Here is a 15965-nt window from a genome sequence, read left to right as displayed (position 1 = left end):
CAAGTATTATTCAGATCTGTCTCAATATTAGAAAGGATTCGCTTTACTCTCTACCAACAGTAAAATTTCACACCACACAAAGAAGATGAAGTAGTTTTCAAGGGAGTATGCATGCGACACTTCAGAGATTTCAGGAGGAGTTGATACAGATTACCAATCAAAACCAGCTACAGCAGAATGCCACAACACTGATGGCAGAAATAAGCATCAATTGCAAGACTGTCTTATGTTGTAAAAAACAACCCACTCACACCCTAAGGGTATCAAATGGTAGATGGAGGAACTCAAACGACGGAAAAAGGCAAGTACGGGCCATCGAGAGAAAACTAAACCGTATGAAGGGGACTGGACAGGATATCCGTGACACCATGGCCTCCTTTCGAAGGGCTGGAACACTTTTCAAACGAGCAATAATGCAAACCAAATCCAGCTCCTGGAATAAGATCTGCACGCAAGCTGCTACGGCATATGGTATGCCCTATAAGGCAGTATTTCGGTCCAGGCGAACGCAGATGCAACTTTTAGTGCAGTCCAGCTCCACACCAAAAGATATAACAGAGAAACATCTGACAAGCCTTTTTCCAGAGGTGTGTACATCAATACTGATGCAAAACGACCATCTGAACAGCCCTCTTGCATAGCCACCATTTGAGGATCATGAGGTCTTACGAATAATGCAGGGTGATTCAGAAAAGATGGGAAAAACTTTAAGAAGTGATAGTTCACACCAATACAAACAATTGTCATCAAATAATGCATGGTCTAACACGAAACGAAAACGCGCTAGTGCTTTTCGAAACGGCCGCTCCGCAAACTTTAAAACGGCATTCCTGTTGAAATTTATCGGAATAAACCGAACACCATGCATGCATATGTAACCTGGGGAAGAAGAAGAAACCGTACGCAAATCTCCGTCACAGTGAATAAAAGGCGCGGACTCAGACTAAAGTGCGCCATTATCCCGTACGTTACAACTGTTAGAACGGTTGGGGGCCGTTCAAGTATTACGTCATCATCGATGGATGGGGTTTCCGATTTGCTGACTTTTGATGACAAGGGGGGGGGGGTTTGGATAATGCTTGTCATCAACCACCCTTTATGAAAATATGAGTTAGGATTCAGAGGGGCAGAGCTGATGACGAAATTTTGCTGACGGGGGGGGGGGGGGGGGTCAGCGTTTTGCTGACTTTTGCTGAAAAGGGGGGGGGGTCAAAAATGGCTAAAAATTTGCTTACGTAATACTTGAACGGCCCCTTGTACGCTGGCATAAATTCACAAGGCTGGCATCTGCGCCTTTTATTCACTGTGACGCAGATTTGCGTACGGTTTCTTTTTCCCCAGGTTACATTTTGCATGCATGGTGTGTTCTTTTTCTCCCTATAAATTTCAACAGGAATGCCATTTTAATGTTTGCGGAGCGGCCGTTTCGAAACGCGCTGGCGCGTTTTCGTTTCATGTTAGACCATGCATTCTTAGATGGCAATTGTTTGTATTGGTGTGTACTATCACTTCTTAAAGCTTTCCTTATCATTTCTGAATCACCCTGTAGATGGACTTAACCCGAAAAAAGCAGCAGGGCCAGACAATCTCACCAATCGCATACTACAAGCCATTGTACGTGCCAATATTTAAAAATTTAAAAAATTTCTTCAGTCACTGCTTACAACTCTGTGTACTTTCCCCCCAGCATTCAAACCTGGAAATCTGGTGCTTCTTTCCAAGAGGGGACTTGGCGTATCCAACTCGATTCGTCCCATTACGCTGACTTCCAATTTGGGAAAGGTGCTCGAAAAACTTCTTATACAAAGATTCTCCTACTATATTGAGCGGGACGGCCTCCTTCATCCTCTTCAATTTGGTTTCCGTATGGATCGCTCAACGGATGATGCCCTTCATCATCTAATGCATAGGTTCCCAAACTTTTTGTTCCATCGCCCCCTTTTCATTTTTTTTACCCCTCTCATCGATCCCCAGCTCAATCGAACACATAGGATCCTATGCTATACTCGTAGCTTCTACCGCCCCCTTGGACCATTTCATCGCCCACCAGGGAGCGATATAGCCCACTTTGGGAAACACTGATCTAATGGAACAGATTGAGAATAGGATGAAGGAACATCCACTCACAGCCGTTTTCTCCCTCGACATTAAGAGAGCTTTCAATTGTGTGCGTCATGAGGTAATAGCTGATAACCTTCGAATTATGTGTATTCCTCTTCAGCTAACAAAAATTCTGTAGGACATTTTCTCGGGACGCACCATCATTAACAAAACTACAGCACCAGCATCCAAGACGTTGGTTTGATGTTGCCCCCAGGGCTCATGTAGTGGATCCGCTTTTGGGATTACTACATTCGATTCATTACTTCGACTCCAGTGGGCCCTGATGGTCGCAGCATAAGCCTTTGCCGACAACTTCCTTCTCTTGGTGTCTGCTGAGGAACCCACTGAAATTACAGCCTCTGCCAACGCTGCGTTGACACAGATTTTCGAATGGTTACAACAAAATGTTCTGCAAGTGGGACCATCCAAATCATCATTTTTCTGGCAAAACAAGAGGAAAAAGAGTCCTACTATGAAAACTAACGGGGAATGAATTAAGTTTGTCGAAAAGGTCTCAAAATTTTAGGAATATGGTTCACCAACAAGCTAATTTTTTTAGCACACTCACATTACTTACTCATTTCAGACGATTATTGGGTGCAGGGTGGGGAAACCATCGTAATCTGAAGAACACCCTCTACAGAAGTGTATCGATAGATTGCCCTTGGGGCTCACATCTGGTTTTCTTCCCCCTCTGCTCGGCTTCTGGCAAAGATGGACGGGATTCAAAGACAAGCTGTAATTTATATAACGCAAGCATATTGAACCATGGCCACCACGGTTTTACAGATTGCAACTGGTAAACCCCCCCTGGGACTAGCTATAAAATCTTTTCAAATGTATGAAAATTGGAAAATTCGCAATTATACTAATTTTCAAGAATTTAATGGCTAATTAGTTAATTATGTTTTTAATTAGCATCAGGATCGCTCTGATTAATAAATGACAAGATTTAAAAATTTATGGATATTAGAAAATTCGGAATTTATCTAATATGTTCTTGTTATTGGTAGTTTATTTTGTTAATTAAAGTAAAGAATTAGAGAAATTTCAAGAAACAAAAATGCCAAAAAAATGCCCTAAAACTTGCAAAAGTCCTTAAAAAATGAAATAATGAGGAAAAACAAGGAAAATATTTTTTCATTTTCCTTGGCTAATTTAATACATAAAAAGACAGAAAATAGCCTCATACGAAAAAGAAAAAAATCCCTGTAGATTTTGCCGGTAGTTACGTGACTTAACTGCAGAGCGGAAAAAATAGTTTCTCCTTTTCTACCTTTTATCCCCTCCGCTAAGGAAATAACCAATAAAAAAGTTTTTATGAGTTAGCTGATTATATGTATTTTAAGCGTGTGAAAAAAATTGTACACTAATCATCATTTGTTGTTTGGGATACAATGTTTTTTCGTCTGTCTATAAATAGACAATGTTACCATCAGTTCCATTAAGAAAACTCGGAAAGCAAAGCACGTATAAACCTTCTGAAATACAAAGCATAACTAACACGTTACCTGAAGAAAAAACTCTTCCATGAGGAGCAACGTCCATTTTTGATGTAGATTCCAAGACTTCCCAGGATGACTGATATCGCAACAGTGAAGAATGAGCGAAAGGGCTCTAGATTTGTCAATGCTGCAAAAATGTATCTTTTGTTAAGAAAAGTGATCACAAAAATAAAAAAATAAAAATATCCCTGTGAAAATAATAAGTGATATAGTTTTAAAAAGAGAACATTCATTTACTAAGCTCATAGGTGCCAATGCTTCTGATTTACCCGAAAGCCTTCCGATTTTTCAGCCTTATTGAAATCTTCCGGTCGGAAATCCAATTCTTCCGATTTTTTCGTATCTTCATAGAAAAATCACTAAAAGTCATCAAATTGAGCTTTTTTTGAATGGAAAATCCATCCCTAAAGAAAATACTCTTTCATTCCTTGCAATTTCAGGCTGACCCTGTTTCCTCAGGAAAGATATGGGGAATCAGGATTTCAAGTACGAAAAATTGGTAATTATCGCCAAATATGATGCCATAAGTAAGCAAAGTGACTAAATATAGCTAAAAAATCGGGACAGCGGAAAATGTGTGCCGGAAAACCGGGCTTTATGTATGGTCACTAGGGTGGCCCTTATTATAATGGTTAAAATTTATTTAACATTTTTTAAGTGCCCACCCCTTAATTTTTTTCCTTTTACCATAATGTGAAAGTATACCAAATATTTCTTCAATATATAAATATTAACCCGTGACTCATCGAGCTTGATTGAATAAAGATGTAGGAGGAAAAAATTTGCTAAAAATTAAGCATTTGAAAATATGTTTATTTATTACTCATATTAAGAACTTAACTTTATGATTTTTTGCTATAAAATTATGAAATGACATCTTTAAAGGGGCATATGAAACAAAAAATTCACTTTTCAATAATATATTTAAATAAATTTTTGTTTAAGAGCAGCCTTCTTGCAGTCCGGGTACTGCTTTCTGTGGTTTTTGACACATTGGAGAAGAAATTGCTTCTGCTCTTCATCCACAGTTAAGAGCCCATTAACATTGTTATGTTGAATTGGCAAAATTCATCATAACATTACATTAACTTAATCTTAAAATAGTTTTAATGGTAGAGAAAAGAAAAGATTATTATATTGAATGGATTTTTGTCTTATGTTTTATTTGTACAGTGGCATAATTAATCATTTGATTATACCGATATTTAATTGTATATATTATGGTACATATAATAATAATAATAGTGGAAAGCAAAATCTATTCTATAGAAAGTTTAGGCCTTAAGATACAGTTGTACACGGTACTGCTGCCTTGGGGCCCCAGATGAGAAACACGGGTCGAATTACAAAGGGTTGTAAGAGAGTGAAAGAGATGGTCATCGAGCCATATAAGGTAATGTTTGTTTTTCAGGGGGTGTGATTAAGGGTCCTTGGCGAGAAGAATTTCTCCGAAGATCTTAACGGTCCCCTTAAGTTTTCCCTTTTTTCTGTTGTACCTCGATTCCCCCTCTCTCTCCCTTCTTCGCCAACGGTAAATTAAAACGCCGAATAATTCCCTTCAGGACCTGTACTCAGTACATTTTCATATTTTTAAGTCTCGGGAGATGATTTCTACCAGGGTTTCGAGAATTCTACGCTACTGTCGGAGGAGAGTTTTTTGCTCTCGCTTGTAATTGAAGCTTGCGCGAGTTATATATGTTCGCTCGCTGGTGATTTGAATTTACTATGTGCCTCGAGTATTCACGACTCCTGTGTTCTCGAGTAAATCGCGTGCGTCTACCGCTATGTATTAATTAACGATTGTACGAAAGAGCAGAAATCATATGGATGGAGGGTCTGGATCAATGGTCACTCCAGCAATTACTATGATAGAGGAACACCTTCGCCTTCGCTACTTCGCCTTCCAAAAGGCCGATAGTAGCCAGCTAGCGATAGTAGCCAGTCGGTGAGTGCCCCTACCAACCTGTTCCTGAGAGGTGCTCTTAACAACAGGGGTGCTCCTACGAACCTGCTCCTGAAAGGTGTTCCTAACAACAGGAAGGATTCCTAGCCGCCAGTGACCTGCAGAATATGCGGGAAAATAAATTCCGTCTTCATTATGGACAAACCTCCGTGTTCACCTTTTCGAACTTCAACCGTAGTCTGCATAAATAGACAGAACGATAATATGTAAGTTCTTTTTTATTTAAATCATTGTAAAGCGATGTTGTTTTTTTTTTGTCTCGGAAAATCTAACCTTCATTTGGTAGATGTTTACATTTATCTGTATAACCTTTTTAATTGTTAAAAGGTAGCTACCTACACCATTATTTTCTATTGTTAAAAATTAAATATCTTCTTTTCCTTAAAATTTGACTCTGATTTACTTGCTCATGAAAGTGTTGTGTTGTTTTCTTTCATCTTATGCATTGCTTAACCCCTTGTCTTGATCCTGCAATATTTATTCGAACCTGGGTGAATGGATTCCAATTTTGAATCAAAGAAAAATATAAATTAAAGAAGAAAAGGATCAAGACAACATCTTGCATCAATTTCACCCCTCTTTCGTCTGTGTCATTAACAACACCGAGATTCCGGAATGTTTCTCGTGACTTTAAATAAGAATCGTCACTATCCCAAAGATCTATAATGAGATTCAAAAAGCTAATGTCAACATCCAATTTCTTTAACAAATTTAAACTTTTCTGAGAAATGAAATGTTCTATTGTTTTTTTATTTTTGAAAAAAACAACCTTGAATTAATTATTAGATAGCATATCTAAATTCTCAATGGCTTGCTTAATTTATAAATATTCATTGGAAAACCTTGTTAAAAATTTGATAAATGATAAAAACTGACTATTATTATAAAATCAAAGGTGTCCGATTTCCATGCTTTAACATACACCGTTACAACAAACAAACAAATGTTCTTCAGACAGTTCACTTCAAAAACTTAGAGCCAATTTTTGTCTAAATAAAAACATTTTAAAGGAGTAAATTACCTTTGCCAACCATCGAGCATGATCGCCTCTGGTGGCCTGATTTTGATAGTCGAGTGTCTGAGTTCCTTCCAATAAAAATTATACATAATTCAACGAGCTCCCGATAATCGTGCTTCAGTTTTCCATTTTTCAGTGCATTAAAAAGAATTCATCAAGTATTTCGCTCTCACTACATATTTCGTTGAAGTATATATATATATTTATTTATTTATACCCGTCCACATATAATTTTCTTTTTCCAAATTATTCCATTTTTCTCTGATTTTTTTGAAGAAAACATCTTGACTACTAGTCACTTGAGGTAACTCATGTTCGAAAACACTTCGTAGCACTAATTCATACGTGTGGTACCGACATGGAAAATACTGCATACTGCTCTAGAGAAATGTAATCGCACCGTTGATACGACCAGTGTTGGGAACTGGTTGTGTCAGAACAGGGACTTTGAGCCTTATCTTCCAATCCCCAATCTTTCAGAACATTCCATAAAGCCATAGCTTGCTCCTTCCCTGAATAATTTTCTAATTTTCGCACCCCGAGTAATATTTCTTGATCTTTATATGTAACAAATGATAGTAGCCTTTCACTTTTCAAATCTCTCACATTTAAAGCAGGTAGCAATTTACCATTCCAATGAACGGATACAATACTGAGTTAATTTTTTTTAAACAATTCTTTAATCTTAGTAGCCTTCGTCTAACGAAAATCTTCCCGATATCTTTGGATCGTATTTCGGTTGATTGCCAGTCCATTTATATTTTATCCTAAAAGATTAAGCTGCGGCTTCGAGAATAAAACAACATTTTGCTGACTATGTGGCATCTACCGAGTACAATCACTGATTTTGGAGTTAAAAAACATTTCCTCCCATGTACATTTTTCATCCCAAACCTATCTGCGCATCCATGTTTTTCTCAAGAGACGTCTGGGTAATGTTTGATGAAGGCCCGGGTTGATCAGAAATATCCTCAATGCCTGACGATCCTTCTGAAATTGCCAGCGATCTCAGAACTACAATGAGCCTTAGCGCGTATGTTTTCATGTTCCCTGACTATCAAATAATATAATGACCGTTCTTCACGCTTTGCTAGCTTCATATCAACCCCCCCCCAAGATATCCCCCTTCGCCCCGGCTCTTTTTTGACTCAGAAAATTTTTACTGTCTTCTTCAATTTTTATAATTTCCAAAGCATTTGCGTGAGCAATGTCAACTAAATTATTCAAATTTGATATAAACTTACGTTCATGTTAGTTCTGCGTGTCTGACATACGGCTGACATTTTTTTGAAGACTGCGCCAATAAGAGTACGTCTTCATAATTTTTTCTACACAATGAGGTTTCGTTCTTGTAGGAATCCTTGCCTTCTCCCAAAAAATGAGGCATTCGCGCACTACTAAGTTGGCACTTTCACTTATATGGACAGTTTAACCTCCCGTAAATTATAAAATAGCACCGATAGTACTTGCCTGCTAGATGGAAGTTTGCTTCCGGTGATTTGGTGACACTCACTGCAATTAAATAAATATCTCGATCACCACTTCTCAAATTAGAAGCCATAGTTACACTTGTAGTTGGCTTGGACAGCAACTAGAGCAGACTGATAGCGAGAGCTCGGCGGAAGGTGGAGCGCCATATGAACGAACAAGTCAATGCAGAGATGGTATTTTTTCTGCCTGAAATATACTGAGAAAATTCAATTTCTCAGAACAAGTCACTGCCTGCACCCACCAAGACGCTTGAAGAATAAGCTGCCTCAATACGCATTGGAATCCAGACGAAATAAAGGAGAAAGAATAAGCATAAATTCCAAAAATATTGCAAGTAAAAGATAATACTAAGTAATTTAGCCTTGAGAAGGGCCTTTTGATGAATTAATTTTAAAAAACGCTAAAATTGAAGATGAAATGAGACGGGAAAAAGCAACAGCAACCACATCGGAAGGGTAAAATAAAGTAATGGACGCCACAAGAGAGAGAAAAAGGACAGTTGCACAAGCGCAGTGAATCTTTAGTATGTATCTTTAGTAAATTATGGTAGTTTTCATCCCTCCCTCTTAGGTGCAAGCTTACGACCTACTTCGCCATTGAGGTGACAATGCTTTACCTTAAAGCGCTTTGGCACTCACTGGCTTTCCACTTCTACCGCGATGGAGCACGGGTTCCCAACATCTGATTTGAACAAATAAGATCTCTAATTGTTTCTTGGAATAAAGGAAAAAAAATGGGTGGGGGGGGGATGGACAAACTGAAATTAAAAATCAAAAAATAAGGGCCACCCTAATGGTCACCCATTGAAATTTCTAAAAGTCCCCGGGTTTTCCCTTTTATTTGTTTGATATGTTTTCTTTGATGCGGAATGTGTCATCAGGGGGATAAACTACAGAGTTTTCAAATCTGTGAATTGGCACCTATGCAAGCTTATGGTCAGCACAACTTGCGGAAAACTGAATCAATTGTATGACAAACGCGAACTTTCAAAATGAACTGAAGTAGCAACTCAATTATTACTATGAGAATAAAAAAAATTGTGGTGGCGAGCACGTGTCGTCTTATTTGCGACCGGGACGTTTGCAACCGAATCAAAAAACATAGTGTTTGGGACCGAAAACACAGGGGGCAGCTAAGGGACGATGATGGGGATCTAGGTCCTCTCATCTCTTTCCGTTCTCAGGCATTTTCGTGTTGACCTTTGACCTATGGTCATCTGCGAATTTCCCTTTTCAGCAAGAACAGGAACTGAAGAAGGGTGAATCCAGTACGTGTATAGCTATGTGAGTTGGCTTTGAGACATAACTATATTATTCGAAGCAGTAGATTAAACAATAAAACAATTATTTATTTACAAATATAAACGAAGGTAAAATAATACGCGATTCGGACGAGAGCAGGGACATGTACAAAGATACGACCGGTGAATATAAACAACAAAAGCTCTCTGGCCAGACGGCCTTGACATTGACATTTTTGTGGTGTTGCCACAAAGACGAAAATAATTTTTTTGCAAGTGATGGGAAGACACTACATTACTCCCCCTCTAATGAACAGAAGAGAACGATTCGTAACGAGAAGGTGGTTTGATGAGTCTTCCAGAACGAGTCTGTCGTTGAAGTTTCGATTTATCAGTCTCACTCGAAGTCTTCACTGTCGTGTTGAAATGAACCTTTTTCTTCGTATGAAGAGGTTGTGAAGTCTTCGGATGAGGTGCTTGATTTTCGTTAGGTTTTCCATTGATTTGAGATGAGTCGAAGTTCTCTGTGAAACAGGGTTTCAACCGGTTTATGGAAATGTTTTTTTCTTTGCCGTTTACTGAGAGAGTGTAATATTGGTCTGTCCTTTTGATGATTTTGTATGGACCTTCATACGGAGCTTGGAAGGGTTTTCTCACAGCGTCCGTACGAATAAATACACTAGGACAGGTGTTTAACGCTGAAGAGACAAAAACATGCGGTGTTGAATGCCTTGACGGCGGAGCTGGTCTAAGGTCGTTGAAATGGTCACGAAGATGTTGAATGAAATCGGAAGAAGATGGAGATGAGGTAGATGTATCGAGAAAATCCCCTGGCAGTCGGATGTTCGTGCCGTAAACCATTTCAGCTGGGGTTGAGTTGAACTCTTTCCGGAATGTGGACCTTAATCCCAGGAGGACAGTAGGTAACACTCGAGTCCACTGCTTGTGGCTGTGACATCTGATTGCTGTTTTCAAAGTTCGATGCCATCTTTCGATAAAGCCGTTGCATTTTGGATTGTAAGCGGTGGTGCGCCGTCTTTGGAATCCGATTATGTGTGACAGTTCTGTAAAGAGGTGGGACTCAAATTGGGAACCTTGGTCGGTAATAATGACACTAGGAACACCAAAACGAGCGATCCATCCGTAGTATATTGCTGCCGCCACTGTGTCGGCTCGGATATCTGGAACTGGTATTGCTTCAGGCCATCTCGTGAACCTGTCGATCAAGGTTACGCAATACTGATGTCCTTCTGAAGAGGGTAAGGGACCGATGATATCCAAATGTATTTCGTCGAAGCGCTTGGAAACTGGTAGATAATGTCCCACAGGTGCTCTGGTATGCTTGTGTATCTTGGACTTCTGACATGTCAGACAGGATTTTGCCCATGTTTTGCAATCTTTTTTGATTGATGGCCAAACAAATTTTTTGGCAATAGTTGTGGCAGTAGCTTGGATGCCAGGATGTGAAAGTCCATGAACAGAGTTGAAAACAGTTTTTCGGAAGGACTCTGGAACATACGGTCTGCTTTGTCCAGTGGAAACATCACAGTAGATTTGTAAGTTGGAACCAAAAACTGGAAATTTTTGAAGTTTGATACTTGTGTTTGAAGAAAGTATCTTGATCAGTTCATCGTCATGTTCCTGTGCTTTAGCCATTTCAGTGTAGTCCACAGTTTGAGGCATATGAATTTCGTCGAGTCTGGACAAGGTATCAGCTACCACATTGTCTTTACCCGAGATATGTTGCATGTCTGTTGTGAACTGAAATATGAAATCCAGATGGCATATTTGACGAGGAGAAGCCTTTTCTGCTTTTTGCTGAGTAGCGAAAATGAGAGGACGATGATCAGTGTAAAGTGTGAATTTTCTGCCTTCAAGGAAGTAACGGAAATGCTTTATTGTTGAATACGCAGCGAGAAGCTCTCGGTCGTACGTGCTGTAACGAGTCTGAGTTGGAGTCAGTCGTTGAGAGAAGAAGCTTAGCGGTTGCCAATCATTCTTGACTTTTTGTTGAACAACTCCTCCAACAGCCATATCGGATGTGTCGACCATTACAGCAAGTTCCGCATCAGGGAACGGATGAGCGAGAATGGTGACATCAATGAGCTGTTGCTTGGTTGACTCAAATGCTGAATAGCTTCTTCAGACCACTCGATTGGAGATTTGTCGTTTTTCTTGCTGCCCTCGAGGTAGTCGTTAAGAATAGCTTGAGTTTTCGCAGCACTAGGAATAAATCGCCGGTAAAAATTGATTATTCCGAGATATTTTCGTAGATCTTTTACAGTCTCTGGTTTCTTGTATTCTTGGATGACATTGATTCGTTCGGATGTTGGACGGATACCTTCAGCAGTGATGTGATGACCAAGATAGGTGATTTCAGGTTGAGCGAACGAGCATTTTTCGAGATTGATTACAAGACCAGCGTCTTTGAGTCTCTCGAAAACTTGTCGTAAATGGATGTGATGCTCGTCTACATTTTTTGAAGCAATCAAGAGGTCATCAATGTATACGAAACAGAAGTCTAAGCCTCTGAGCACACAATGGAGAAAACGTTGGAAGGTCTGGGCCGCATTTCGTAGGCCGAATGTCATTCTGGTGAATTCGAATAAGCCGAATGGTGTAGTGATGGCAGTTTTTTCAATGTCCTCTGGTGCAACTAGTATATGATGATATGCACGAACCAAGTCGATAGTGGAGAAGATCGTGCAACCGTGCAAGTTTGATGAAAAGTCTTGCAGATTTGGAATCGGGTATCGATCCGGTTGAGTGATGGCGTTGAGACCTCTGTAATCACCACATGGTCTCCAACCACCAGTCTTCTTTGGCACCAGGTGTAAAGGACTGGCCCATGAGCTCTGGGAGGGTCTGCATATGCCTTGTTGCAGCATATAGTCGAATTCCTTTTTGGCAATTTGCAACTTGTCTGGAGCCAAGCGACGTGTTTTGGCAACAACGGGCGGGCCTTTTGTAACAATGTTATGCTCGACACGATGAGGTACAGTTCTCAGAACGGGTGATTCATGAGTTAAACAGGAAAATTCAGCCAGTAGAATTCTGATGCGGTCGTTCCTGATGTCATGAGAAACAGTCGTCAATGCACAAGAAGGACCAGTGACGACTCTGCCTGATGAGCTAAGTGAAGTGACAGGATCGACGAGGCGTCGGCGTTTGATGTCTACGAGTAAGCCGAATTCCTTGAGGAAGTCCGCGCCGAGTATTGGCTTGGACACGTCTGCCACGATGAAAGTCCAGAGAAGCCTTCGTCTTAAACCAAGATCGAGGTATAGACGTTCGGTGCCGAAAGTTTGAACTTTGGTACAGTTTGCAGCATACAAGGAAAAATTTTTGTCTGGAAAGGGTCGCCGATTTGCATTTACCGGTATCACGGAAACGTCCGCTCCTGTGTCGACCAAGAAATGTCTATTACAAGAGCGATCAAATAGAAAAAGACGACTGGAGACTTGGCTGGCGTCACACGTCGTCATCAATGATGCCCTGGGTGGTTTCCCTGATTAGATGAGCTGACATATGCACAGGGTTTTGTACATCTCCGGGCGTCATCTCCGTAGCGCCTATGGTACCAGCAAATGTCCTTTCCACAATGGGTCACATCTCTGCTACTGCTCCGTTGAAATCGCGATCGACTGGTCGAGCGTTGCCGACTTTTAGCTCGTTTGAGTTCTTGCACCTCATTAGTTAATTTTTCAATTTGAGACGAAAGAGAGGCGAGGCATATTTCATGTGATGACTGAGACGCGTCATTTTCTGGTTTCGCGATAGCCATAATATTCGGATTCGCGTAATCACAAGTTTCGAGAATTTTATCGGCCATGTCGGCTAATTTTGACAACGATTCCGAGCTCACCGACAAGATTGCTTGCGCATGCTGTGGCAAGAACTTCAGCCATAGAGATTTGAGAATGTCGTCGCTTACCTTGTTTGCCGCGAGGTTTCTCATCTCCCTAAGCAGCTGTGATGGTCGACGATCGCCCAAATCTAAACCGGAGAGTAATGTTTTTATTTGGGTGCTCTTTGATTCGGACATTCTTGATGTGAGAGCCTCTTTCAGCGCAGCATATGCACGATCAATAGGCGGAGACATGACGATGTCACTGACCACGTTGAGTAGTCGTTGGTCCATGGCGCCGACCACGATGTTGTACTTAGTTTCTTCACTGGTCACTCTTGCCGTTTTGAACTGAGCCTCCAAGTGCACGAACCACAACGCTGGCGTCTCACACCAGAAAGGGGGTGGCTTGATTGCCACGCTGTCTGTTTGCAAGAATTGCGTGGTGGATCCATGAGTAGAATCGGTTGACATATCGGGCGGGTTCAGCAAAACAGGGGTCACCAATATATAGCTATGGGAGCTGGCTTTGAGACATAACTATATTATTCGAAGCAGTAGATTAAACAATAAAACAATTATTTATTTACAAATATAAACGAAGGTAAAATAATACGCGATTCGGACGAGAGCAGGGACATGTACAAAGATGCGACCGGTGAATATAAACAACAAAAGCTCTCTGGCCAGACGGCCTTGACATTGACATTTTTGTGGTGTTGCCACAAAGACGAAAATAATTTTTTTGCAAGTGATGGGAAGACACTACATTACTCCCCCTCTAATGAACAGAAGAGAACGATTCGTAACGAGAAGGTGGTTTGATGAGTCTTCCAGAACGAGTCTGTCGTTGAAGTTTCGATTTATCAGTCTCACTCGAAGTCTTCACTGTCGTGTTGAAATGAACCTTTTTCTTCGTATGAAGAGGTTGTGAAGTCTTCGGATGAGGTGCTTGATTTTCGTTAGGTTTTCCATTGATTTGAGATGAGTCGAAGTTCTCTGTGAAACAGGGTTTCAACCGGTTTATGGAAATGTTTTTTTCTTTGCCGTTTACTGAGAGAGTGTAATATTGGTCTGTCCTTTTGATGATTTTGTATGGACCTTCATACGGAGCTTGGAAGGGTTTTCTCACAGCGTCCGTACGAATAAATACACTAGGACAGGTGTTTAACGCTGAAGAGACAAAAACATGCGGTGTTGAATGCCTTGACGGCGGAGCTGGTCTAAGGTCGTTGAAATGGTCACGAAGATGTTGAATGAAATCGGAAGAAGATGGAGATGAGGTAGATGTATCGAGAAAATCCCCTGGCAGTCGGATGTTCGTGCCGTAAACCATTTCAGCTGGGGTTGAGTTGAACTCTTTCCGGAATGTGGACCTTAATCCCAGGAGGACAGTAGGTAACACTCGAGTCCACTGCTTGTGGCTGTGACATCTGATTGCTGTTTTCAAAGTTCGATGCCATCTTTCGATAAAGCCGTTGCATTTTGGATTGTAAGCGGTGGTGCGCCGTCTTTGGAATCCGATTATGTGTGACAGTTCTGTAAAGAGGTGGGACTCAAATTGGGAACCTTGGTCGGTAATAATGACACTAGGAACACCAAAACGAGCGATCCATCCGTAGTATATTGCTGCCGCCACTGTGTCGGCTCGGATATCTGGAACTGGTATTGCTTCAGGCCATCTCGTGAACCTGTCGATCAAGGTTACGCAATACTGATGTCCTTCTGAAGAGGGTAAGGGACCGATGATATCCAAATGTATTTCGTCGAAGCGCTTGGAAACTGGTAGATAATGTCCCACAGGTGCTCTGGTATGCTTGTGTATCTTGGACTTCTGACATGTCAGACAGGATTTTGCCCATGTTTTGCAATCTTTTTTGATTGATGGCCAAACAAATTTTTTGGCAATAGTTGTGGCAGTAGCTTGGATGCCAGGATGTGAAAGTCCATGAACAGAGTTGAAAACAGTTTTTCGGAAGGACTCTGGAACATACGGTCTGCTTTGTCCAGTGGAAACATCACAGTAGATTTGTAAGTTGGAACCAAAAACTGGAAATTTTTGAAGTTTGATACTTGTGTTTGAAGAAAGTATCTTGATCAGTTCATCGTCATGTTCCTGTGCTTTAGCCATTTCAGTGTAGTCCACAGTTTGAGGCATATGAATTTCGTCGAGTCTGGACAAGGTATCAGCTACCACATTGTCTTTACCCGAGATATGTTGCATGTCTGTTGTGAACTGAAATATGAAATCCAGATGGCATATTTGACGAGGAGAAGCCTTTTCTGCTTTTTGCTGAGTAGCGAAAATGAGAGGACGATGATCAGTGTAAAGTGTGAATTTTCTGCCTTCAAGGAAGTAACGGAAATGCTTTATTGTTGAATACGCAGCGAGAAGCTCTCGGTCGTACGTGCTGTAACGAGTCTGAGTTGGAGTCAGTCGTTGAGAGAAGAAGCTTAGCGGTTGCCAATCATTCTTGACTTTTTGTTGAACAACTCCTCCAACAGCCATATCGGATGTGTCGACCATTACAGCAAGTTCCGCATCAGGGAACGGATGAGCGAGAATGGTGACATCAATGAGCTGTTGCTTGGTTGACTCAAATGCTGAATAGCTTCTTCAGACCACTCGATTGGAGATTTGTCGTTTTTCTTGCTGCCCTCGAGGTAGTCGTTAAGAATAGCTTGAGTTTTCGCAGCACTAGGAATAAATCGCCGGTAAAAATTGATTATTCCGAGATATTTTCGTAGATCTTTTACAGTCTCTGGTTTCTTGTATTCTTGGATGACATTGATTCGTT

The 15965-nt window shown here is 40.8% G+C and overlaps 1 protein-coding gene across 6 annotated transcripts in view; it reads right to left on the bottom strand.

Moving 5' to 3' along the window:
* The window catches only part of Pde1c (Phosphodiesterase 1c), a 923665-nt gene that overhangs the window by 255646 nt on the left and 652054 nt on the right, over positions 1 to 15965 (bottom strand). For all 6 annotated transcript variants that reach the window (XM_089239484.1, XM_089239482.1, XM_089239480.1 and 3 more), the window contains one exon: positions 3615 to 3735. In XM_089239484.1, the coding sequence (XP_089095610.1) occupies positions 3615 to 3735 (121 nt within the window). The remainder of the gene's footprint in view (positions 1 to 3614; positions 3736 to 15965) is intronic.

The sequence above is a fragment of the Pholcus phalangioides genome, unplaced genomic scaffold, assembly GCF_987345545.1.
Source record: "Pholcus phalangioides strain wild (caught in Gottingen) unplaced genomic scaffold, Ppha-v1.0 ptg000011l_1, whole genome shotgun sequence".
In the NCBI taxonomy this organism is placed as follows: domain Eukaryota; kingdom Metazoa; phylum Arthropoda; class Arachnida; order Araneae; family Pholcidae; genus Pholcus; species Pholcus phalangioides.
Note: the sequence above shows the minus strand (reverse complement) of the source record. Positions and strands in the feature narration are given on the sequence as shown.